This window comes from Denticeps clupeoides, unplaced genomic scaffold (assembly GCF_900700375.1).
Source record: "Denticeps clupeoides unplaced genomic scaffold, fDenClu1.1, whole genome shotgun sequence".
Taxonomy (NCBI): Eukaryota; Metazoa; Chordata; class Actinopteri; order Clupeiformes; family Denticipitidae; genus Denticeps; species Denticeps clupeoides.
The window spans coordinates 44215-68308 of NW_021629860.1; the positions used below are offsets into that span (position 1 = coordinate 44215).

A 24094-nucleotide genomic window follows, 5' to 3' on the forward strand; every position below is an offset into this window, starting at 1 on the left:
CATTTTTCTCTATGGTTAATTCATGTATTGGTTCATTTTTGGAATTTGTATATAATAAAAAGTCCTGCAGGTTCCCTTTCTCTTAATGTGTAATGATTTCTGTAACCCAGAACACATTTATTTTCTATAAACAGAGTTTGGAATGAGAGGAACCTAATGATTGACAGCTCCCACACACACTCCTTCAGAGGGGAGGAACTAATGCTGCTGGTTTTTGTTTTTAAGTGCTTGCTCTGCTTGGGCCTTACTGTGAGCAAACCCAGGGATCTGAGGCCTACTGGATATTTAAAAAATTTCATAATGGTTATCATAGGAGGCCTGGATTCAGTAAATCACAGCACTAATGCTCAGAGAATGGGGTGTATTTAATCAATTAAGAGGATGGCTAGATCAATAGATCTTATTTCTTTTTTTATAGCTCTGTACATTTTTAAACCATTTGTGCGGCTCTTTGGGTTGGCTGTGTGCAGGAATGTGTAATATGAATACTACACATTCCTGTGGCATCTGAATGGTCCTCTGAAATATGATTTTGAATTTCAAACTCTGGTTTTTGAGCTCTGTACCTCATTCATTTTAGGTTCTTGAATTATAAATTATTAAATCATATTTAACTATCGGTTTATTAATATTTAGGGGTTTGCTGATCTAAAACAAATGTCAGCTGTAATTGTAATTTATAACAGTAACAATACCACAACTCGATGGCCACAGAATCCCATATATAGGAGCAAAGGACAAGCAGTTCTCTCAAAGAAGGCTGTTCTAGTGAAGCACTAGATTACATGTATTTGGCTGGCTTTCCATGGTCACAGACCAACCATAACATTATGACCGCAACAAGCACCAGGGTCTTCTGAATCAGGTGCTCATCTGGTGGCACTGTGCTGAGGAATCCAAACATCAGCATGAGCACAAAGAAATCCCTTAAACTAAAACTGTCCAGCACTCCACAAACTCATTTAGCAAAACTAAAAACTCATACACTGTCCTCCCTCTGACAGAAAACCCTTGAGTATAATGTATCTTTCAAATGAAGGAGATTGGTATAGAGTGCTAAAGGAAATACAACTGCAATCAAATGAAAACTGTTTAGAGAATCACACGGCATTCATTGTCATACTGATGATGGCAATAGTACTTGTGTATTTAAAAAAAAAAAAAAGATTTCAATTCTTCTTTTAATACATTTCAAAACATTTACATAATTTATTATGAACAAGAATGTACGTTTATAGAAGAATTTACTTGACACTCAGAAATAAGCAGGGGGGAATCAGCATTCGCCATTGCACTGGCCTCCACACCCACTTGCTGCTGCTCACTTCAACCAGATGTATTTGTCGCCTACTTCTGCATTATAACCTTCGGCAAACTGCTTTCCGGGTAACTGCGAAAGAAAGAGAAAAATTTATGCCTAAATGCAGATGCATTCTGCTAAAAATCAAGCAATTAAGCAAATATACAATAGATCATTTCAGACTCTAGAACCATGTGGTAAAATAAGACCTCATCTTTTTGTATTGTAAAAAATAGTAAGCCAGTGGAACACTGCTGTTGCTGAATAAGGCAGAATGTGGGTAAACATATGAAGTGCCAGGAAATTTGCTGCTGCATATGCTATTAAAAGTAAAAAAAAAACTGAACTGAAACATGATGGTATTGCGGCGGCTCGATCTCCATGCAATTGCAACACTGCTAATCTATATAGCAAATGTGTTCAGGTTACACAACCTTTCACATTTCGAACATAGCAGTTAGTGAACATTCACTCACCCACCCACTTACTTTGATGGGTCAGACTGAAAGACAGAGCTAATTCATAATGAGCTGATTGTGGCCAATTTTTGTTTTATTTATAATTCATGTCAAGTTTAATTAATTCATTATGTTAATTATGGCGCTCGCAGCACGCCATACAGCCCTCACATTTTTGTTAATATTTTATCATGTCTTTCCTTGGGGCAACACTGAAACTCTGATAGTTCCGTACAATGTAAAGTAGTCAGTGTACAGCTTGTGTAAATTTCAGAATACACAGAGGTTTCCCCACACCACTGGCTGCTCTTGGTTTCAGGGTTTAGTGTGTGTTCTAGTATTATTACTTGTTTTTCCTAGATCTTGTCAAGCTGACAACATTTACAGCAGACGACACTGGATAAGAAACAAGTGCAATATGACGCACATGAGGGGAAGAACAATATATATATATTTTTTTTTTTTTATTTTTTTTTTATTATTATAGAACTGGCATATCAGAAGTGATATTGAAACGCATACCGATCTGAATGAATGATAGCTGCTGTCCACATCATGTGCCCCAATGGTGATTTCAGGAATGAAGCGTGGGATGCAGGTCATGTTGGCCACAAGCTGTTTATCCTCCACCCTGAATGAAGAGAAAAGACTAAAAGTTACTGTTCTGCTAAATGTGACAAACATCTCACAATCAACAGTATTATTTGAGGTAAAAACACGGAATATCCATTCCCTGGGCTGTGGTTGTGCAATCAGACACATGACACGTAAAATGTGTTTTTAAGAAAGCTTCACTGTTGTACGGGGTGGGTGTGACTTTGAATGGTGAATGAAAACAAAATATAAATTGCGATGTGGTGTTCAGATAAATCCCCCTGCAAAAATAAATTCTCACCACCTGCCATGGGAAAACAGGAGATAGCCCCAAAGTTTTGAATATGTGGTCAAGATTTGCAAATCAAGTTAACATTTCATCAAAAAACATTTATTTATTTACAGGTAGCAAATCATACGGAAATGATAGGTACTATAGACTGGAAGTTCAAACCGTACAAGCTGGACCATATTAAAATGATCGAAATTGATGTCCAGCTCTAGCCTGCATTCCCCGACTCCAGTCCGGGATATGGCAGGAATGGTTAACAGACTGAAGTCAGACTGAGCAGCCTGTCTCTGTTTAGTCAGTTAATAAACTTCAAGAGAATGACAATATACTATGTACTCGTAATATAAATCCCATAATTTTGTGTTCATGTAACGGCACGATTTGAACCCGAAAGTCATGACCAGTGAAAGGAAATTTTAGGAATTAATTAATTTGCAAATCGCTTCATAAATTTCTGCAGGGGGCAGTATCAATATTCATAAAATATCCATACATTGTTACTCACACCATAATGGAAAAATAAACACAAACATTTACACACTCACTTCATGCGCATATAGTGGAAGGTGACGTCATCCTGTTCTTGCCAAGGTCCCTTGTCAAACTTCAGGTACTCAATGTCCTCAGCAATCTAATGATAAGACAACGTGTTCAGGCTGGTGCTGACTGACCTGAACCAAACAGGTGGATATTGCCATTTCAACATGGCCAGGTTGTGTGTCCATAAAGCTGCAGTATCATATCAACTATGAAATTAAACAGATGAGAACAGTGATTTGCTGAAAAGTACTCACTTCAGGTTTTGAACCAAAATTTCAACAACCTACCCTTTTTGTGCAGTCTACCAATACCACAAAACAGTCCAGGGTCTAAAGCTACCACCATATTTGGCAGTTGGTACAGAAAGCCTCCTCCAAATCACTTTTTAATGTGGTCAGAGATGTCATGACCATAAAACTTTCCTCTAGTTTATACCGAAGGACTATTTTGGAGTAACAGCTTCTTTCTTGGGTAGTTTCTGAAAAAAATCAAACTAATTTGGGTGTTCACCCAATAACTTATTTGAACTGATGATATTGGAATCATTTAAATCTACAGTCCCATCACTAAGAATACAAGCACTCATTCAGAAACCTCCCTAATACACCGTCTAATATAACAAGGCCAATTAACTTCTCATTAGTTCAAGACCATGACATCATGTGTGTATGGAAACTTCTAACCACAACTGTAACAGAACGTAGCTCTTTGTCATTTGGGGGTCTTCTTTGAGCCAGGGGACTGTCGGTTGAATAGTATTTATGACCAATATACAACAACAATGCCTTTACTTCTCTCTGCCATGTACCTTCTCAATATCCTTTGCCTGAGTCGCATCATATACCAGGAGTTCTGCCTGCTCACTGGAAAAACAGCACAAAAGATACAAAAGTAAATGTATAAACAATGAAGAAGTGCATAAAATCATTAATTCAATTAAATAGTACCTGATTTGTGGGAAAAAGTTAGTCTTGTAGGCGGTCTCAATGCTCTTCAGGTATGACAGAGACACGTTCTGAAGATAGGGCTGGAAAAATATTACTATATTAGCAGTAAACTACAGAAAAAAATCTTCCTAATAAACTGCCAGTCAAAAAAAACATTATATGGTTATCCATGGATTATACCACAGGTTAGGTGGTAATATTTTTTATGGCGGTCATGACAGGCGCCCGGGGAGCAGTGTGTGGGGGCGGTGCTTTGTTCAATGGCACCTTGGTGGCTTGGGGTTCAAACCAGCAAGCTTCTGATTACAGGACCGCTTCCTTAACCGCTAGGCCACCGCTGCCCCAGTAGGCCACAGTCAGCTACTGGGAGCCAGTGGAGGGAGCGTAATAGTGGGGTGGTAGGAATTTGGGAAAACTAGTCAAGCTGCTACATTCTGTAGAGGCCGGATGGCATTCAGAGGTAGACCTGCTAGAAGGGGGTTACAGTAATCCAGTCGTGAGAGTGGCTCACCTTGCCTGATGCCTGCAGCTTCCTCTGCACCTCCTCAGCAGGCACATCAATGTAGATGACAAGGTGGGGAGGCAGAAATTCGGGGAGGCTGATCCCTTTGATTTCATTATAATGCTCAGCACCTACAGTATGAGAATAGAGTGAACGAACAATGAGATACCAAACCAGCAAAGATATTCCATTTGTGCACTGATGAGCTGGGATGCAGAAGAGAATGCAAAAGTTCCACTTGTGCAATCTTGCACTCTTTGTGTTCAGCTAAATCATATTTAGCTGAACAGCAAAATTTGTTTTGAGTCCAGAACGCAATCATTACAGAAAGTGGAAGTGATACAAATTAACATTTCAATTCCCAGCGTGAATCAAAACCGAATCCCCAGCAACACAGTAACAGTACAGGATTAACTATAATATGCAAAATTAACAAGGAAAAGAAATACAGTGCAGGCGTGTGTGTCTGTATGTTGGGAGGGGTGCTTGAAAATAAAACTACTCTAAAACAAACCATGAGATGCCTTCTGACATACTTGCTTAAAAAACGAGAAGATATTGAAGGTCCCCTATTATGAAATTATTTTTATTTTTTTTATATTGGTGTTGTTGGTCCCCTAATGCTGTATCTGAAGTCTCTTTCCAAACATCAGCCATGGCACAGAATTACAGCCACTTTGATCCAATTCCACAATGAGATTTCACAAGACACGGCATTTCAGTGTCTGTAGCTTAAAATGCAAATGAGGAGGAGAGCAGCCTATAGTAGTTGAGCGAGCATTGACATCATCAACACCATTCACCAACCACAATGTTTGGTACAGACAGGAAGTCTTATCTGTTTTTTTCCAGATCCGACTGTCTGAGCTGCCGCTCTCTGAATGGTGAAACAAAATGTCCAAAGCACTCTTTAATCTGTGATTTGCATAACTGCTCATTTCAAACCCTGGTGGTGACTGACAGAGCCATGTAAATGTGACCAGCAGCACACAACTCGGCTTACACTGCTTCCTTATGTACCCCTCCTTCAGCATGGCCTCCAGAAACACAACGTCACTGAAAGGAGAGCGCTCCAAGACAACCCCTTGGCCTGCAATGAAGCATTATTTATTATTAGTTATCACTGCGTTGCATTAATCAATGAGACTGATATAAAAAAAAAATTCCCCATAAATTAAATTGACATTATATTTCAATGCAGCACCCATGCAAACCACCCCCACAGAGAAAAGCACAAGGATGAATATTGATAAAACAGCTGTTGCATCCCCCAGATGGCAACAATACTTTTACCAGACGCCCTTGTCCAGGGTGCCTTACAGGGACAGTACCCCTGCAGACAGTCAGGGTTAAGTGTCTTTCTCAGGGACATGATGGTAGTAAGTGGGGTTTGAGCCTGGGTCTTATGGTTCATAGGCGAGTGTGTTACCCACTAGGCCACTACCACCCGAACCATACCTGTGGTGAGCAGGTGCTCAACAGCGTCTGAGTACTGCAGAAGCCGCATCAGGTACATCCAGGACTGCAGGCGGTACGAGTTTCCGTCCGTAGCCTTTGGGTCGTTGTAGAATCGCTCCAGGCTGCAGTTGCCATTGTAGGCCGAGTCAAGGGGAACCTTTTCCTTCGTCATTTTGTCAATGTAGTGCGTGTCCACCTCAGGCATATACAGCATACCTACACAACATGACCAACGCGCATTCATTTGCAAGGCCGTAAACAACTGGTCAGCCAATATCTGATGCAGCAATTAAAGTCTTTCGCAGGGTAAACGTGTTAAATGCGAGAAAAACGCGTCGAACCGAGTTTATCTGCCAGCTTCTGGGCTGCGGCTCCCTTCCCCGACGCCAGGTTGCCATCTACGCTGATGATCTTGCTGTTTTGGCCAAACCTCGCAGTTGCCCTGTCGCCCAGCGCGTACGACCACCAGCCATACCGCAGGCTGCTGCCGGGGCTCGTGTGGATCCGGGCCTGCAATGAAGCCCAGACGGTGCTGAAACCGAGACGCCCCGACACGAGAACCTGCATAAAACCACAAAGAAGACTCACCGCTCGGAGGTTTATTCCGCCCCTGAAGGCCGCAAGCAACCGAATCGCCCGCAGCGGCATCACCGAGGAGTTCACCTATGTTTTGACCCGCAGCGTCGCTCTCCGGACTTCAGGACGACGAGTGGCCTTCATGCAAGCGGTCGCACGTGGATTGCGTCATGCATAGGCGGCCCACGTGGTGCCTGTCCGTAAACAATATTTTTTTAATATTCACCTTCTCCCTTCAACTAATAGGGGACGTCACACCAGATCATCTGGGCTGGCTGACCCCTCCCCATTACACCTGCATCTCACTGACTGGGTTGTCCGTAACAAAAAATCAAAATCGCAGGAGAATGTGAAAGTGTTGCACTAAATTAAGACAATAAAAATGTGTGAATGTTCCGAACCGCCAAGGTGCTGTCACAGTGTAGGTTCAAGGTCGCCTATTATGAAAATTTGACTTAATATTAATTTCCTCTTGACTTAATATTAGACTTCCTCTAACCTGTCTAAAGTCCTGCAGTGGATAGAAATGGTAATGGGTGTAAAGAGTGCTTTGGTCATTCTGCTTCACAGTTCAGAGAGCGGCAGCTCAGTGAAAGTGATTAGTTGTCACATGTGACACAGCACAGCACCCAGTGGGCACAGTGAAATGTGGTCTCTGCATTTAACCCATCCCCTGAGTGAGCAGTGGGCAGCCATGACAGGCACCTGGGGAGCAGTGTGTGGGGACGGTGCTTTGCTCAGTGGCACCTCAGTCGAAATTTAATTTTAAAGGTATTTTTTTATGATAAAACTCCATACAGGAAGTGTTGATGACGTAATTTCAGTGAATGCCTGCTCTTCTCCTCATCCCACCTCTCTCCTCATTGACATATAAACAGAAAATACAGAGATTACAGAATGTATACCAAAAAGTGTACATAAAGTGCAGTGTGCAATTTTAGGTGATTCGCAGTGTGACAGTATCAGCTGTTTAGGAGGGAGATGGCGAGGGGGAAGAAGCTGTTCCTGTGTCGGGTGGTCCTGGTCTGCAGGCTTCCATAACGTCTGCCAGAGGGCAGCAGGTCAAAAAGTCTGTGACCAGGGTGTGAGGGATCTGAGATGATTTTCCCTGCCCTTTTCCTGGATCTTGAGAGGTACAGGTCCTGGATGGAGGGCAGGGGGGCACCGGTGATCCTTTCTGCTGTCCGTACAGTCCACTGCAGTCTGTTTCTGTCCTGTTTAGTGGCTGCTCCATACACTCCAATGCACTGCCATTACCAAAAAACTGCTATACTCAACAATACACTTCCAGCCTTGTGCACCTTCCAACATTCTGCTTATTTTGAACATCTCTGCTCATTTTGAAAATGTTTGTCTGGTGTTTTGTTTGAAATATAGGGTGGTAGTAGCCTAGTGGGTAACACACTCGCCTATGAACCAGAAGACTCAGGTTCAGTAAACAACAATGAGCTGTTAAAAGTGGCTGTAATTCTGCACCACGGCTGAATTTCAGAAAAATACTTTAGATACGGTATTTAATGGACCACTAAGACGATATAAAAGCAAAAAATCTAATAAAAATCATCATATCAGGGGACTCCACCTCCCAGCACGATCGCTTTTGAAAGTGATGTTTTTTTGCATTTAACCCATCGCTTTTAGTGAATAATTATTACAGTAAATAAATAATCTTGACCTCTGAGAAATTGTTTGTTTCAAGTTCAACTTTTGTATGTTCCCAGTCTGAGCCAGCATTTCTGTGCGCCGTCCGTGGAAAACATTTTTTTTTATGATTTTTTTTTTTGTGCAAGAAAAGTATGTCCTTTTTATTGAAATACATCTAGTTCAAACGCGCTTTTTGCCAGCGGCTCCAACGCAGAAGTAGTGCCAGTTTCGCACGACGCTGAAGTTGGCTCCTTATTCGAATTGTCCGTTCCACCTTAAATTGTACAATACCAGCTTTACGCCTGTAGGGGCGTAAAACAAATCAGTTTCAGAAATTACCGTTAAGATGTATATGGTAATGATCTATGTATCAACTCAAAATTATGAAATATTAGAAATATTACCACTCGTTCCCTGCCTGGCCCAACACTGTTTTCACTGTAGAATTAGCCTGGGAACTTTGCTCATATGCACAGATTTATGATGAATACGAGTACTGAAATCACTCAAAAAGCAGCTCTTATTTCCTCTGATAGGAAAAAAACTCAAGAACAGCACATGTTTCAAATTGATGTACATATAAAACTATTCTATGTAGATGTCATTACCTGTGAGATTAATGCACATTAACCACATTTAACTTATTTCCCCTTATCCCTCCATCCTCCAACTGAAGCCCATTCATTCAGAGCAACGGTCACAATTTCAGTTTTCCAACTAAGACAATTGACAATTTTACATGCTTTAAACATCACCAAATTTATTGAGAAGCATTGTGTTAATATGCAAATTTGAGACAAAAATCTCAATTTTCGACCAATTTCACAAAATCAACTAATTTAACACTTTTCCTCTTCATAATTTTTTCTTCTCATCTTTTAACATTTTTACAATTTCACCCATTGCATCAAATTAACTAATTCAATGCTGATTCCACTCTTCCTCTTCCTTCCTCTACTCTTTTAACATATTGTGCCATGCCTCTGTATGTCCAGGTTACATCAGATGAGTTTAAATACATTGCTAATAATTAATGGAGTCAGATAAACGAGGTCAAACCAATGCTCTGATGCCCTTCTTCATCTGGCGGGTAGGAATTCTCTCTCTTTTCGTGCATTTTACAAGAGCAGTCAGATGCTGCTATTTTTTCACATAGTCAGTCTCATACTGAAGACTTGCGGAAAGCCACAGATCAAAGATTTGCAGCTGCTTTGCTGTAGTTCGAACATTTGGTTCATGTGCCAAGCGCAACTGTTGATGTGTTTTATGGGGGAACTGCATCATTTGATTTGTTCTGCACATGTCCCATTATCTTGTGACATTGTGAGTGATCTATTGTACCAGCAAAACCTCCCTGTTGTCGGTCTCATATTTAGAGAAACTGTTCATGCAATTTTTTATGGTAACCATGTGCCAAGCTCCATACAAAAAAAGTGGCCCTCTGAGTACTGTATATCTGCAGAAGCAGTATTACAAAGAGAATTTCAGGGTCATAGAGCCAGTTCAATACATTCTTAACGTTAAAAAGAAACTTCATTTCCAATCTATCCCAATACTGATGTCCTTACAGCAGCTGCTAAGTAGAAGGGACTTCATAGACCAGGTTCTTGAGAGCTATCAAAAGCAGGGGTGCACATATTCTGGAATGTCATCTCCATACACGTCCTCAAGAGATGGTCCGCGGTTTAAGGAAAATAGGGATCAAAGGATCCCTATTTTATGTGGATGACTTTGAAACCTGTGAACCCATTTGTAACTCACGAAAGACACACAAGCTTTGTGCTGTTTATTGGATGTTACCAACTCGCCTCCAGAGTTTAATTTCTCATTATAATCAATCTACTTGTCAGTATTGTGCAAAAGTGAGGATGTTAAGACCAATGGTTATGATAAAGTCTTGGAACCTATTTTGAAACATCTGAAGACTCTGTAAGATCTGGGTGTTTAAGTCCCACTGCTGTCCCACTGGCGAGTCAGTTAAAAGTACAGTATTCAGTGTAGTGGCAGATACAGGTACAGGTTGTTGTGGAGTGACAAAGGAATGTGTCTTCACAAAACAACTGTCTCACTTTCATATGATCTTCGGCTATCCACCAGATCTTGCCCATGATGTTTTTGAAGGTATAATCCTAGCTCATTGCTTAACCATGCTTACATACAGAAAGTTTCACCTTAGCTGACCTGAACAATGCCATTCTGAACTTTTCCCTTCAAATGGGGTGACAAGACAAACAGACCTCATGTAGTGCCGCAAAAAAAACAGTATATCATGAAAACTGGAGCTTGCTCTGATTCTTGCCATATTTTTTGTATTTCTTGTACCTGAAAATGAGCCTGCATGGTTTGTTCTTATGGATCTGAAGGACATCACAGAACTTGTTGATTCCCCTGTGCATAGTGATGACTTAAGTAAAATCATAGAGCACAGACAGCGATACCAAGAGTGGCTCCCTGTCATCAGGCTGCTACCAAAACACCATTATTTGGAGCACCACCCCAAAATGAGACTGTTTGGTTCAGTTGTAGGGCGGTGGACAATATGATTTGAAATAAGCACAGCTTTTTAAACAAGTTTATTAGACACACAAAATTTAAAAATGTGCCCCTCTCATCATCTTGACCGTGTACCATCTAAGCAGCTCATGTCTGAGCATTTTTCTATATTGTTAGAGAGCTCTGTGGTGGGTACAGGAGGAGAAGGAGACAAGGAAATGGCAATGAGAAAGAAGCAAGGTGAAGTAGGGGCAGAGGAAACTTCACTGGATCAGCAGGTCCGGCGGTGAACAACTCTTTCAACTGTCTCAGATTGGCGTTAAATTTGTCAGTTAGCTGTATTCTGATCATGTGGGACGATCTGAGGGGGAGACAAGTCCCCGATGAAGAAAGAAAAGAGACAGCAGCCTTCAAGAGAAACTTTGCGGTGTACATAAATACTGCATTAAAAATTTTGATTTCTTTTATGAGTAAAACACAAAGGGACATTAATCAAAACAAGATGTTACACATGTATGCCTTTCATTCATTAGAATAAAGAGTTTTTAGATATGTAATAAATGCTAATAAAATAATTTTGGCCACCTAATACACACACATGGGGAATTCAAATTGTCATAAATTGTCATGTGCTCAGTAATACAAAAAATACATTGTACACATTATAACAAAATTCCTCTTCTGTGGGTAGTAGGGAGAAAGGGCATTGTATTATCCGATCATAAAAAAAAGGCACAAAACTGTAATGTGTAACATTTTACTTTGTACAAAATATGGCTGTTGATACAAAAGGGATAATTCACATTCAGACTTGCCAATATTCCAACCGATTACTGTTGTTACATTATTACTTTACATTGATCAGTGTACTACAATGTACATTCACCTAAGTTTACTGCAAAGCTGAATAAACTTCAAAGTATCCCTCAAGCAAGTATCCTCTTCCTGTCTTTCTCGATGCAAAAAGCTGGTTCAGACATTGAAGCAGTTGATATTATTCTCAGAGACATACATTGTTCCAGTGTCAAAAGGAGGTAAAGAACAGGGACTATTGTTTTTGGCCAGATGTGCAATATTCCTGAGGTGTTTTACTATTCTTTTTTTTTGTCAAACATGCGGTGGCAGATGAACAAATTAACATTTAATAAAACACATTTACAATTTGTGAAAGAAATTAGCAAACATGAAAACAAATTTACAAAAAACACGAAACCCTTTCACCAATCACCAACCCACGACTCAAAATAGGTACGTCCCACCGGAAGAATGTGTTTTGTGCCTGAATCTGTACGTGACTACTTTAGCCAACTGGCCGCTTTTGTGTTTCCTTTAGATTTGTATTTTTTTTTAAAAAGACTGAGCAGAGTTAAGAGTCACCTTGTACTCCCTGAAACTGTTTCACTGACACCACTTTCGGGTTATCGTACCTACCCTTTCCGTTTCGCGTGTTTTGTGTTTTTGTAAATTGCTTTTGCATGATATATATTTGATTTATGTAATATTCATTTGTTTTATGAATTGTTAATTTGTTTTGCACTTGTCAGCCACTGTACAAAGTCAATCATGTTATATATGAATATTTTTACTCTGACAAAGTAAAAATGTCATTTGTCACGTCTGTGAAATTTTATAATCATTCTGCAATTTACAGTTTTAATCACCACATGATTTCAGATTATCTGCGTTTGTCCATTGCAGCTGAGATACTGTTTGTTGATCATCTCAGCAGACATTGCTTTTGGTTCCACCAAGCAAGTTGGCGGACTTATGCAGATTTTATCTTGCTGGATGGAAGCTGTGCCAATGACTGGCTCATTGTATCCCCGCTGCACATAGCAAGATGCCTGAGGGGGACTCTGCATCTGAGGCATACTCTTCCTGGATGAGGGAGTAACCACCTGGTTGGGGTGATGCAGGGGACTGGTGTTTGAAGCGGAATGTCTCTCAAACATGCAGCTGCTGGGTGAGGAGAAGTTGCCATTCATTGGACTGTGCTGGTCTTTGTCATTGGTTGATTCAGCAGGAGGTCTAATGAGGGTGTGAGACCACTGTCCAAGATAACTGTTCAGTCATTAGAAAATGGGACATGTTTCATTAGTTGGACGCCAGTTTCTGCTAGTTTAGTGTTGCACCACCTGTCAGGAGGAACGTCGTGGACACTATTGGTACAGTTTGGAACCTGAGGCACTTGAATTGAGAAATGTTGAGGATGGGGAGTCTGCTTTTGGTAATATATTTCACTAATAAACCCTGAATGGCCATTCTGAGGGCTCCAGCCTTTACATATGGAAAAACTGCAACTACTGTGTGACCCACTCTCACTTTTACTGAATGTGACAGAACCATTCTGTTCCACACTGACACAATTAGTTCGTCCATGCAGCACAACTGACTCATTTAGAGTCAGATCCAAATCCTGCACAGAAGGCATGGAGATGGCAGGGTCTGTTTCACCTAAAGTCTTTCCAAGCAGTGCCACTGGTGCTCTTTGAGATTTGTTTGAGATTTTACATTGTCACCAAAACACTTGTCACAATTACTCTTCTGTCCTTCAGAAGACCTGATGCCATTTCCCAAGGTTCTTTTCTGCAGACCTTGCCTTTCCTTGAACATTGCTTCTTCCACATAGGAGAAAATGTCATTGGTGAGAATTTCATTGAGACTGCCAGACAACATTGGTTTTAGATGCACCTCCTTTGCTAAGCCTTTAATCTGCAGTGCATCGTCCTGCCAGGAGTCACTGGGGACGCTCACAAGAGCCTGGCTCTCCATGAACACTTTATCGAGTGTTTTTTTTACCTGAAAAGCCTTGCCATTCCTCTGGAAATCTGTAACGTCAAAAGTTGGACCAATTTTGTAAAGAACAGCTTCACCTGTCGTGCGTTGGCGAAGATGTTCCTCACCTTCTTCTTTAATAAGGGAAAATAAATAATAACAAAATTATTGTATAAAATATTCATTCATCCTAGTATCCTAAAAATATCATAGTTGCCCACCTTACTGACAAAAGCAAATTTTATTTACAGAATCTGCTGGGTGTTTCCTAGTCACTCCCTATCTGAGTGTCTTCCTCGCAGTTCTGTCACAGTGAAAAAAGTATGTGTCACAACACCAAGAAAAGGGAGGACCCAGGCGCAGGTGCTTTAACATCCATTTATTGAATTACAGGGCAAACAATCATTTGTACTTGTTTTAAGGACATTACAGCAAAGTTGGATCAGCCTGTAGTGTGATTTTGAGTGTGACTCCAAATCAAGACCTCCATGTGTTGATCATTGCAATCATTGTTGTCAGCACATTCAACTATGTAAAACTATGTATTTAATGAGAATATTTAACTAATTTAGATTTAGGATGTATTATTTTTGTGTTCTCTTTATTTTTTGAGCAGTGTTCAAATGTTAATATCAAAAATACAAAAATAAAAAGTAAAAAATACTCACACTAGGGTCTTCTAGGGCAATGATGAAATCCATGTTTTTATGGTATTCTTTCTAGTTTGTTCCCAGGAACATTAAATGGATTCTCAATTTAAGTTTTAAGTAATGGACAAACATAACATACTCAAAATTAATTAAGTGAAATGGGGGAAATTTGTTTTGTTTCTTATTTCTTTACAATAATTCCAAGTGCATGAATACTTTTCAGATAACTGTAAATAAATATGATAAAAGTTGAGTGCTCTTAATTTTGGGATTACTTCTGATTACATTTCTGAATATAATGAATATGCAAAAATAATAAATATTGCCAGATTCACTAACTGCACAATGTAGGTCTCAGCATATTTATAATTTACAGACAGTGAAAATGAAGATCATTTTACTTCTGAGATGGTGGTCAGCACAGTGCATCATATCAGCAGCATGAATAAACTGATAGCCAGATCCTCTCATGCATAGCTCCAACTCTGTATAACCAAGAACAATTTTGCCCCTGCCAGAGAAGATGAAAACGAGGAGTTTATTGCAAAATAATTTACAAGAAAAAACAAGATATCATCAATAGCTGGAAACTGGTACTGTATTTCAATGTTGCTAACTAACTAAATTTGTCTCCTAAAGTTAATAGATTTTTCATGAAACATCCATAGATTTTGTGTGTGTAAAAGGAGATGGCGGTAGCAGCTGTTTTATTCCCAGTTCCACTACATTTTCATGAACCAAAGTGCATGCAAAAGAAGAAGAATGCCAGTGCCAGTTCTAATGGGTACCGAGAATCAATTCCCACTGGCGCAAAATCCAGTTTGTGCTTTGTCTGAAATATCAGCATCAGCATAGCAATCGCAAAGAGAGCCAGTTGAGTATACTACTTTCTGGTATACTTGGCTCTTTCCATAGAGGTACTTCAGCCGCCCCTGAATGTTTAAAGCCTGGACACATAAAAAAAACGAAACATTTCAAATTAAAAGAATTGTATCTTTACTATAATTAGTATTATTATTATGTTATATCATTATTTTAAATTAAATGTGGGCGTGGGACAATTCAAGGCTTTGTGGGTAATTGAGAGGAGTTTATGAATTGAACCAGAAGAGTCAGTGGTACGTCATCTGCAAGTGTGAGTGTGTATGTGTTTTTCTCTTTGCTCTATTACAGTAGGTACGGAAGACAAAGGTCCATTCCAGAAAAGAAGAGTTCTCTGGTGGAATGTCCTCTTGGTCATAGCTGATAAAGTTCTGAGTGATGTCGCTGCTATTTGGATTGTCTGGAAAGAACCAAAATCCCATCAATAAAAGCAAAATTAATAAATATTCCTCAGGGTCTGGTCACCTCTTCTCATTGTGCAGCGTTTTCTGCCACACTCTTTCCTTCCCACAGACTTCCAACTAAGGTGCCTTGATACAGCACTCTGGGAACAGCCTATTCGTTCAGAAATGTCTTTCTGTGTCTTACCCTCTTGCTTGAAGGTGTCAATGATGGAAACTACAGTTGACACCCCCCACACTTAACCCTTCTACACACAAGGAAAAACTCCAAAAAAAAGGAAGAAACCTTGGGAAGGAGTGATACAGAGAGGGACCCCCTTCCAGGGTGAGCCTGCAAATGGTGTCAGTGCAGGGCTGGTGATGATTTGTACAATATAACAATAAGTCCTACAGTTGTAGGGTTGGAGAAGTCCAGAATGTAGTCTAGTGTCAGAGTCTAGATTACGTGTCCATAATGATGTTACTGGTCCACTTGAAGATCCCTGTAGTTGTAATGGTGGTGGTGGCTGTGGTGACCCTCTGGTTCGTTCCATGCTATGTCCTCGTTTAGCAGTTGTCAGGAACCACGATTTATCTTCTGTCTCTACACTGGAGTCTGCCAGTAGTCTGGGTGCTTGATTCCTTGTCTCGGAGAAAACAAACAAGCAGCGGCAGACGGTGGCATCGTACGACCGATACTGAAATGTTTACATTTACATTTACAGTATTTGGCAGACGCCCTTATCCAGAGCGACTTACAACGTGCTGTCAAGTTACCATCGATGAAGAGATCAATTCTGGTTCACTAGGACCCCAACTATGAATACAATCTTTTTATTCACTCTGTTACAGACCACACAATTAATACTTCTACACAGTCCTACAGCTGAGCTTATAAATAGACAGTAAACAAAATCTAGATCCTACCTTTCCAGAAGAGACTAATACAATGATGGACAAAAGGCACTCATGTGGTAATAGTGGTATATTGTGTGTGGTCTCTGTGGCGCAATCGGTTAGCGTGTTCGGCTGTTAACCGAAAGGTTGGTGTTTCAAGCCCACCCATGGACGAAAGGTGATCTTATAGGGTGGTAGAAGCCTAGTGGGTAACACACTTGCCTATGAACCAGAAGACCCGGGTTGGAATCCCACTTACTGCCATTGTGTCCCTGAGCAAGACACTTAACCCTAAATTGCTCCAGGGAGACTGTCCCTGTAACTACTGATTGTAAGTCGCTCTGGATAAGGCCGTCTGAAAAATGTAAATGTAAATGTAAATTGGTGCTAGAGTGGCCCGGTACCCTAATTAGGAGAGCCTAACTAGGGTGAATTTAACTTTGTCTGTGTCTAACAGGGGGACTCTGTGATAAACTGGACTTTATAATTGACACTGTGTCAAAGTGAAGTGAAATGAGTGTCTAGGACTAACAAAAAGCCAGAGAAAACAGATTGGTTTTGAGATTGGATTTAAACTAGAGGTGGGCATAGATTAATTTTCTTAATCTAGATTAATCTCACTGTAATCTTGGAATTAATCTAGATTAATTTATATTTTAGATTAATCTAGATTAAAATGGCTCATTTGAATTCTGCCGAAGGCATTCAGAATATGTGTGCTACCCAAATAATGACTAAAAGTAAGTCTTTGAGAACAGGTTTCTCAAACTAGGTGGCACATTAGACCAGGGGCTCACCTCCTGTTTCCAAAATGCATCACAAACTGCTTGAGAAAGCTGTTCTACTATGATAATTGGTGATGAAAATAAATTATGTTCAATAAGATGTACTTGTGTTTACCAACTGTTTATTCAGTTAAATAGCTGCATCCATGTTACCACGTCACATTTGATGTGCTAATTTCACAGTTCGAAGACTCGTTCTCGCCCCCTACAGTGCAATTCGGCTAGGTATACATCCGCGCTAAAATATCAAGGTGAAAGACATCATAGTGTAGCAGTTCTTCTTCTGCGTTGTGTAACTTTTTGATTTCGTTTCTTGAACCACAAATGATGAGCTGACACCCAAGAGATTTTCTGTGCAAAGTGTATTCTGCACAAAAAGCAAGGTCGCGTCATAACATCACGTCTTTCTGCACCTCTCTCTCTCACAACTCACGCCATGTGTCCAAGAGAACTGAACATTAACATAAAGCATTCACAATTTACAATACTGCATTCCTGTACAAAAAGCAAGGTCGCGTCAGAACATCGCGTCTTTCAGCACCTCTCTCTACAATATACAGTATTAAAAGAACATAAAAAATATTCTTATGTACATAAATTAAAATGAAAGAAATTACTTTTTGCACACAAACCCCACGCACCTCTCACAACTCACGCCATGTGTCCAAGAGAACTAAACCAGGTCTCAAAAACAAAATAAAAGTCTTTAGAAAATAAGAAAATAAAAGAAAGAAGAAATATACTTAGAAATCTAGTGTAACCATTTAAGTCTGACACAATAGCTTGCGTAGTATAGACCAAGCTCCCAACCCAACTCTGTGAATAGATTAACGGCGATATTTTTTTTATCGCCCGATAAGAGTCTCACGTTAACGCCGATAACGGCCCACCACTAATTTAAACACTGAGACTGTGTCTGAGTCCCGGACACTGACAGGCAAGTCAGGTCGGCAGTCTTACCCATGAATGCGGTTTTGAGTAATGAACCAGACTGGGAGTTTTTAAAAGCCTCAGGAATCTTTTGCAGGTGTTTAGAGTTAATTAGTTGATTCAGATGATTAGGTTAATAGCTTGTTTAGAGAACCTTTTCATGACATGCAAATTTTTTGAGATAGGAACTTTGGGTTTTCATGAGCTGTATGCCAAAATCATCAATATTAAAACAATAAGAGGCTTGAACTACCTTCAGTTGTTTGTAATGAATCTAAAATATGTGAAAGTCTAATGTTTATCAGTACATTACAGGAAAAAATGAACTTTATCACAATATGCAATTTTTTTAGAAGGACCTGTACATTACCTTTATGTAATTTGTTGTGTCTGGATTGTTTCAGGTTCAGGTGTATGTACATATTTGGCCTTAACTGGACATATAGGGTCAGTTTCCTGTCCTAGTCCTGACTAACAGGACTTCAATGCAATTATCCATACAAAAATGCTTTTAGTCTAGTGCTAGGTTTAATCCATGAATGGGAAACTGACCCATGAATGTGTGTGTGTTTGTGTGTACTCCACAATTGCACAAAAACACAGAAATTGCGTGACTGCAGACACGCAATTTCTGTGGCAACTTCCTTTCCTTTGGCAAAATGGGTCAAAAGAAGGACTTGACAGGCTCAGAAAAGTCAAAAATAGTGAGATATCTTGCAGAGGGATGCAGCACTCTTAAAATTGCAAAGCTTCTGAAGCGTGATCATCGAACAATCAAGCGTTTCATTCAAAATAGTCAACAGGGTCGCAAGAAGCGTGTGGAAAAACCAAGGCGCAAAATAACTGCCCATGAACTGAGAAAAGTCAAGCGTGCAGCTGCCAAGATGTCACTTGCCACCAGTTTGGCCATATTTCAGAGCTGCAACATCACTGGAGTGCCAGTGCCAGTGGCCAGTCAAGACTGGGCCAAGAAATATCTCAAGACTGATTTTTCTAAGGTTTCATGGACTGATGAAATGAGAGTGAGTCTTGATGGGCCAGATGGATGGGCCCGTGCTGGATTGGAAAAGGGCAGAGAGCTTCCAGTCCGACTCAGATGCCAGCAAGGTGGAGGTGGAGTACTGGTTTGGGCTGGTATAATCGAAGATGAGCTTGTGGGGCCTTTCGGGTGAGGATGGAGTCAAGCTCAACTCCCAGTCCTACTGCCAGTTTCTGGAAGACACCTTCTTCAAGCAGTGGTACAAGAAGTCTGCATCCTTCAAGAAAAACATGATTTTCATGCAGGACAATGCTCCATCACACGCGTCCAAGTACTCCACAGCGTGGCTGGCAAGAAAGGGTATAAAAGAAGAAAAACTAATGACATGGCCTCCTTGTTCACCTGATCTGAACCCCATTGAGGACCTGTGGTCCATCATCAAATGTGAGATTTACAAGGAGGTAAAACAGTACACCTCTCTGAACAGTGTCTGGGAGGCTGTGGTTGCTGCTGCATGCAATGTTGATGGTGAAAAGATCAAAACACTGACAGAATCCATGGATGGCAGGCTTTTGAGTGTCCTTGCAAAGAAAGGTCGCTGGTTTGTTTTTGTTTTGTTTTTGAATGTCAGAAATGTATATTTGTGAATGTGGAGATGTTATATTGGTTTCACTGGTAAAAATAAATATTGAAATGGGTATATATTTGTTTTTTGTTAAGTTGCCTAATATTATGCACAGTAATAGTCACCTGCACACACAGATATCCCCCTAAAATAGCTAAAAATAAAAACAATCTAAAAACTACTTCCAAAAACATTCAGCTTTGATATTAATGAGTTTTTTGGGTTCATTGAGAACATGGTTGTTGTTCAATAATAAAATGATTCCTCAAAAATACAACTTGCCTAATAATTCAGCACTCCCTGTACACAGGTTTATGCAAAAGTTCTTGTTTTAGCCTACAGTGGATATAAAAAAAAGTGTTAAAACACCATGTTTTTTAAATATAAAACAATGCCACAATAAATAATTAACCATTTTCCCACCATCAATGAGACTGATAACCTGGTCAATTCATTGAAAATAAATTAGTCTGTTAGTTGAAAAAAAAAAGGTACAACAAGCTTTTTGATTTAATTACAGCATTTAGTCGTCTTGGGTAGGAGTCAATCAGCAGGGCAAGTCATGACTGGCCAATATTTGCCCACTCTCCACTGCAAAAGCATTTCAAATTTGTCAGATTACGAGGGCATCTGTTGTGGAAGGTCCTACTCAGTCAAAGTCAAGTCAAAGTCAAAGTCAGCTTTATTGTCAATTCTGACACATGTACAGAACATGCAGAGAATTGAAATTGCGTTACTCTCAGACCCATGGTACTTACAAATAAAAGTAAAGTGAAGTGATTGTCACATGTGATACACAGCAGCACAGCACACAGTGCACACAGTGAAATTTGTCCTCTGCATTTATCCCATCACCCTGAGTGAGCAGTCGGCAGCCATGACAGGCGCCCAGGGAGCTATGCAGAGGGCTTTTTTTGTGAGACGCGTGCTGTAGATGTCTTGGAGGGAGGGGAAAGGGACACCGATGATTCTCTCAGCTGCTCTGACTATGCGTTGGAGAGTTTTTTGGCAGGACGCATTGCAGGCTCCAAACCACACAGTGATGCAGCTAGACAGGATGCTCTTGATGGTTCATCGGTAGAATGTGTACATGATGGGGGCTGGTGCTCTTGCTCTTCTTAGTTTGCGGGGGAGTATAGACGCTGCTGTGCTTTCTTGGCCAGTGCAGTGGTGTTGTTTGTCCAGGAGAGATCCTCAGTGACGTGCACACCCAGGAACTTGGTGCTGTTCACTCTCTACACAGATGCACCGTTGATGGTCAGAGGAGCATGCTGAGTATTTCCTCTCCTGAAGTCAACAACAATCTCTTTCGTCTTCTCCACATTCAGAGAGAGATTGTTGTCTCCACACCACGTGGCCAGGCGGCTCACCTCGCTTCTGTAGTTAGACATTTACATTTACATTTACGGCATTTATGAGACGCCCTTATCCAGAGCGACTTACAAACAGTAGTTACAGGGACAGTCCCCCTGGAGCAACTTAGGGTAAAGTGTCTTGCTCAGGGACACAATGGTAGTAAGTGGGATTCGAACCCGGGTCTTCTGGTTCATAGGCGAGTGTGTTACCCACTAGGTTACTACTCACCCGTACAGTCGTGTCATCCGCAAACTTGATGAAGAGGTTGGAGCAGTGTGACGGAGTGCAGTCGTGGGTCAGCAGAGTGAAGAGAAGGGGGCTCAGCACACATCCCTGAGGGGCCCCCATGTTTAGAACGATGGTGCTGGATGTGTTACTGCCAATCTGTACTGCTTGTGGACTTCCTGTGAGGAAGTCCAACAGCCAGTTACACAAGGAGGTGTTGAGCCCCAGCTGGATCAGTTTTTGTGTGAGCTGTTGTGGAATTATAGTGTTAAATGCTGAACTGAACAGCATTCGGACATATGAGTCCAGATGTGTGAGTGCTGAGTGGAGTGCAGTGGAGATGGCAAGTTAAAATCTCAGGTTGAATTTAGGTCTGGGCTCTGGCTGGGCCATTTCAAAACTTTCATTTTCTATTAAAGCCATTCGTTTTCTTTAGAAAGGTTAAGCAACTGGTATTTAAACTCCCAACACCCCAGTTCCTGCTGAAGCAACCCCAATGCAAGATATTTGTGCTTCACCATGAGTATGGCGTTCTTTTGGTGATGCACCAAACATACCTTTTGGAATTATGGAAATTGGATCATAACCCATTTTCTGGAAGACTTTGTGTATTTCTTTTGTCAGATAAACCCCTACGTCAGCCTGGTCTCTGAAGTTCATAAATCACCAAACTAATAGAAACTTAAACAATATAAAATGTGCATTCAAAAGAACTGTAAATGAGAGAAACAAAATCACCCCCATTTAATGTATACATAGTCCTGCTTAGTGGAGTGAAAAATGGCTGAATTTGGTTACCATACAGTCAAAGATGAAGAGTCAGGTTTTGTACATTTTTCTTAATTAATTCAAGTATTTTAACTAGTTTATTAAAGCAATGTTTGAATGAGGCAAGTTCTCATCAACAGTGCTTTATGGGAACACAATTTTCATTCCATCTGTTTCCTTTTGGTCCTTTCCCTTTTGTAGGGCCTGTATCAAATGTGGGGCAGTGGTGGCCTAGCGGTTAAGGAAGCGGCCCCGTAATCAGATGGTTGCCGGTTCGAATCTCAATCTGCCAAGGTGCCACTGAGGTGCCACTGAGCAAAGCACCGTCCCCACATACTGCTCCCCATGTGCCTCTCAAGGCTGCCCACTGCTCACTCCGGGTGATGGGTTAAATGCAGAGGACAAATTTAAAAAAGCGGTACATGCTGTGATATCAAAGTTTATGATTTCACATAGGGATATGTAAATGTGGAACTTGACTGCTATACATTTTACTTTACAATCAGGTCTATTGCATGAGTGAAAGTGATTGTTTTTTTGCTAGCAATTCGCACAATGAAAAGAGTCGCATTTAACCAATCACAATTTTATGAGCACTGGGCAGCCATGAAAGGCGCCCGGGGACCAGTGTGTGGGGACGCAACCTTTTGGTTGTGAGTCCCCTTCCTTACCCACTAGACCACCGTAATAATGTATCATGTTTAATATATAATAAAATGGGGTAACATTAGATATACATGGCATCTCGGTCCTACAGTTGCACAATCATTGGGATATGGCTGAGTTTCATAACATATTACATTGACCGTTGCCTGTACTAGAACTCTTAAAGTCAACCAATGACTCGGACTCACCGCTGAAGAGATTTTTAACCCTGAGGTAGCCAACGCTCAGTCGCAGGACTGATAGCTTGTCCAGCCAAGAGCACACATCGTCTGGGAAGGGCAGAAGACCAGTCAACCTGTCCAGCTCCACATTCAACCGGTCCTGATGCGTCTTCGATGGGTTGGATTTTGCACAATCAGGAGTAGCTTTACTAATAAGAGTGAAAATGATAGAATGAACATATTTATATGGGCACTACTAGGGCTGCACGATATTGGGAAAATATGCGACATGCGATATTATTGTTGAATATTGCGATAACAATATTAATTAATGCTGCATCCGAAATCATATACTACTTGAGTAGGTACTACATTTGAATGCATGCCTTGCGGGTGAGATAAGCGCCAACAGGACGGGCGTGCCCGGGGACTGCAAATAGTTAACCATGTTACGGGTAAATGTGTTCTGTTGTGTGTTATGGGGATTTAATGTAGCGTGTGCAAGGGGAGAAACTTTACAATGGGATGTCGTTGTGTAGGTCTGGACGAGATGAAGAGACGCCTACTGTTATTATGAAGCCAGAGAAGGTATTGGCTGTTGTTTATTATTGTTATTATTTTGTACACTTTCTTTTCATTGTTCTCAACTAAAGAGTATAATAATTCACTCATTTTATTAATTTTTTTTATTGTGATTCTTATTTTGTGCGAAATCTCCCGCTCCACAATAATCGAAGTTTTTGAGAAAATTCTCACTCTTACATTTTCTGCGCGGGTTTCTTCCGCTTCTTCGCCGCGTAGATTACATCGGGAAAAAACATGATTCTCCAACGGAGCTCACAGACATCTCGCTGCCACTCACACGTCCCAATGTGGGAAAAGTGAGATTCCCGAAAGAAATCTGGCGCAATCCCGACACACTCGGCGTCTCTTCTCGCCAAGGAGTCCGGGGCGGACCAGGAACCGTCGGAGGCAGGAGACCGGGAATCCATTATATTCTACCCTGGTTTATATATAAATACAAGAATTAAACGCGATACAAAGGAAGTTGGATTGATTAATTAGATAAATTAAGCACTAATATTTCATTACAGAGATTACTTGCGTTGCAACATGTGACCCACCGCTTCAGTTTTTTATTTGCGTTGATGCAGCGCCATCTAGCGGTGGATATGGGAACCGCCCCAAAAGTGGGGGCCTGAACTGGAAAC

At 40.8% G+C, this 24094-nt stretch overlaps 2 protein-coding genes across 2 annotated transcripts; both read right to left on the bottom strand.

Annotated features, from left to right (window-relative positions):
• Positions 1-1167: 1167 nt before the first annotated feature.
• LOC114776087 (NADH dehydrogenase [ubiquinone] 1 alpha subcomplex subunit 10, mitochondrial-like) lies at positions 1168-6840 on the bottom strand. Its single transcript, XM_028966696.1, has 10 exons — positions 6680-6840; positions 6433-6601; positions 6092-6307; positions 5637-5723; positions 4643-4764; positions 4132-4211; positions 3993-4047; positions 3190-3275; positions 2281-2389; positions 1168-1390 (listed from the first exon to the last, which is right to left on the bottom strand). The coding sequence occupies exons 1-10, from the start codon at positions 6737-6739 to the stop codon at positions 1322-1324; spliced, it is 1053 nt and encodes a 350-aa protein (XP_028822529.1). The 5' UTR covers positions 6740-6840; the 3' UTR covers positions 1168-1321.
• Positions 6841-12474: 5634 nt separating this feature from the next.
• On the bottom strand, positions 12475-23801 carry LOC114776086 (aryl hydrocarbon receptor-like). The gene is made up of 8 exons (XM_028966694.1): positions 23646-23801; positions 22911-23092; positions 21393-21467; positions 15352-15568; positions 15018-15110; positions 14631-14740; positions 13365-13713; positions 12475-12832 (listed from the first exon to the last, which is right to left on the bottom strand). Exons 1-8 carry the CDS (start codon positions 23702-23704, stop codon positions 12475-12477), a joined length of 1443 nt encoding a protein of 480 aa, XP_028822527.1. The 5' UTR covers positions 23705-23801.
• Between the last annotated feature and the right edge of the window lie 293 nt (positions 23802-24094).

Excerpts from the sequence above, each read along its gene's own strand:
- LOC114776087 (XM_028966696.1), bottom strand. The coding sequence starts at position 6,739 with ATGCCGCTGCGGGCGATTCGGTTGCTTGCGGCCTTCAGGGGCGGAATA. Across the intron at positions 3,276-3,992 it reads AGGCAAAGGATATTGAGAAG|ATTGCTGAGGACATTGAGTA; the intron begins GTACATGGCAGA and ends TCTTATCATTAG. Across the intron at positions 2,390-3,189 it reads TTCCACTATATGCGCATGAA|GGTGGAGGATAAACAGCTTG; the intron begins GTGAGTGTGTAA and ends CTCTTCATTCAG.
- LOC114776086 (XM_028966694.1), bottom strand. The coding sequence starts at position 23,704 with ATGTTTTTTCCCGATGTAATCTACGCGGCGAAGAAGCGGAAGAAACCC. Across the intron at positions 21,468-22,910 it reads GGTTAAAAATCTCTTCAGCG|GAAGTCCACAAGCAGTACAG; the intron begins GTGAGTCCGAGT and ends ACTTCCTCACAG. Across the intron at positions 13,714-14,630 it reads TGCTGACCACCATCTCAGAA|AAGAAGGTGAGGAACATCTT; the intron begins GTAAAATGATCT and ends CCCTTATTAAAG.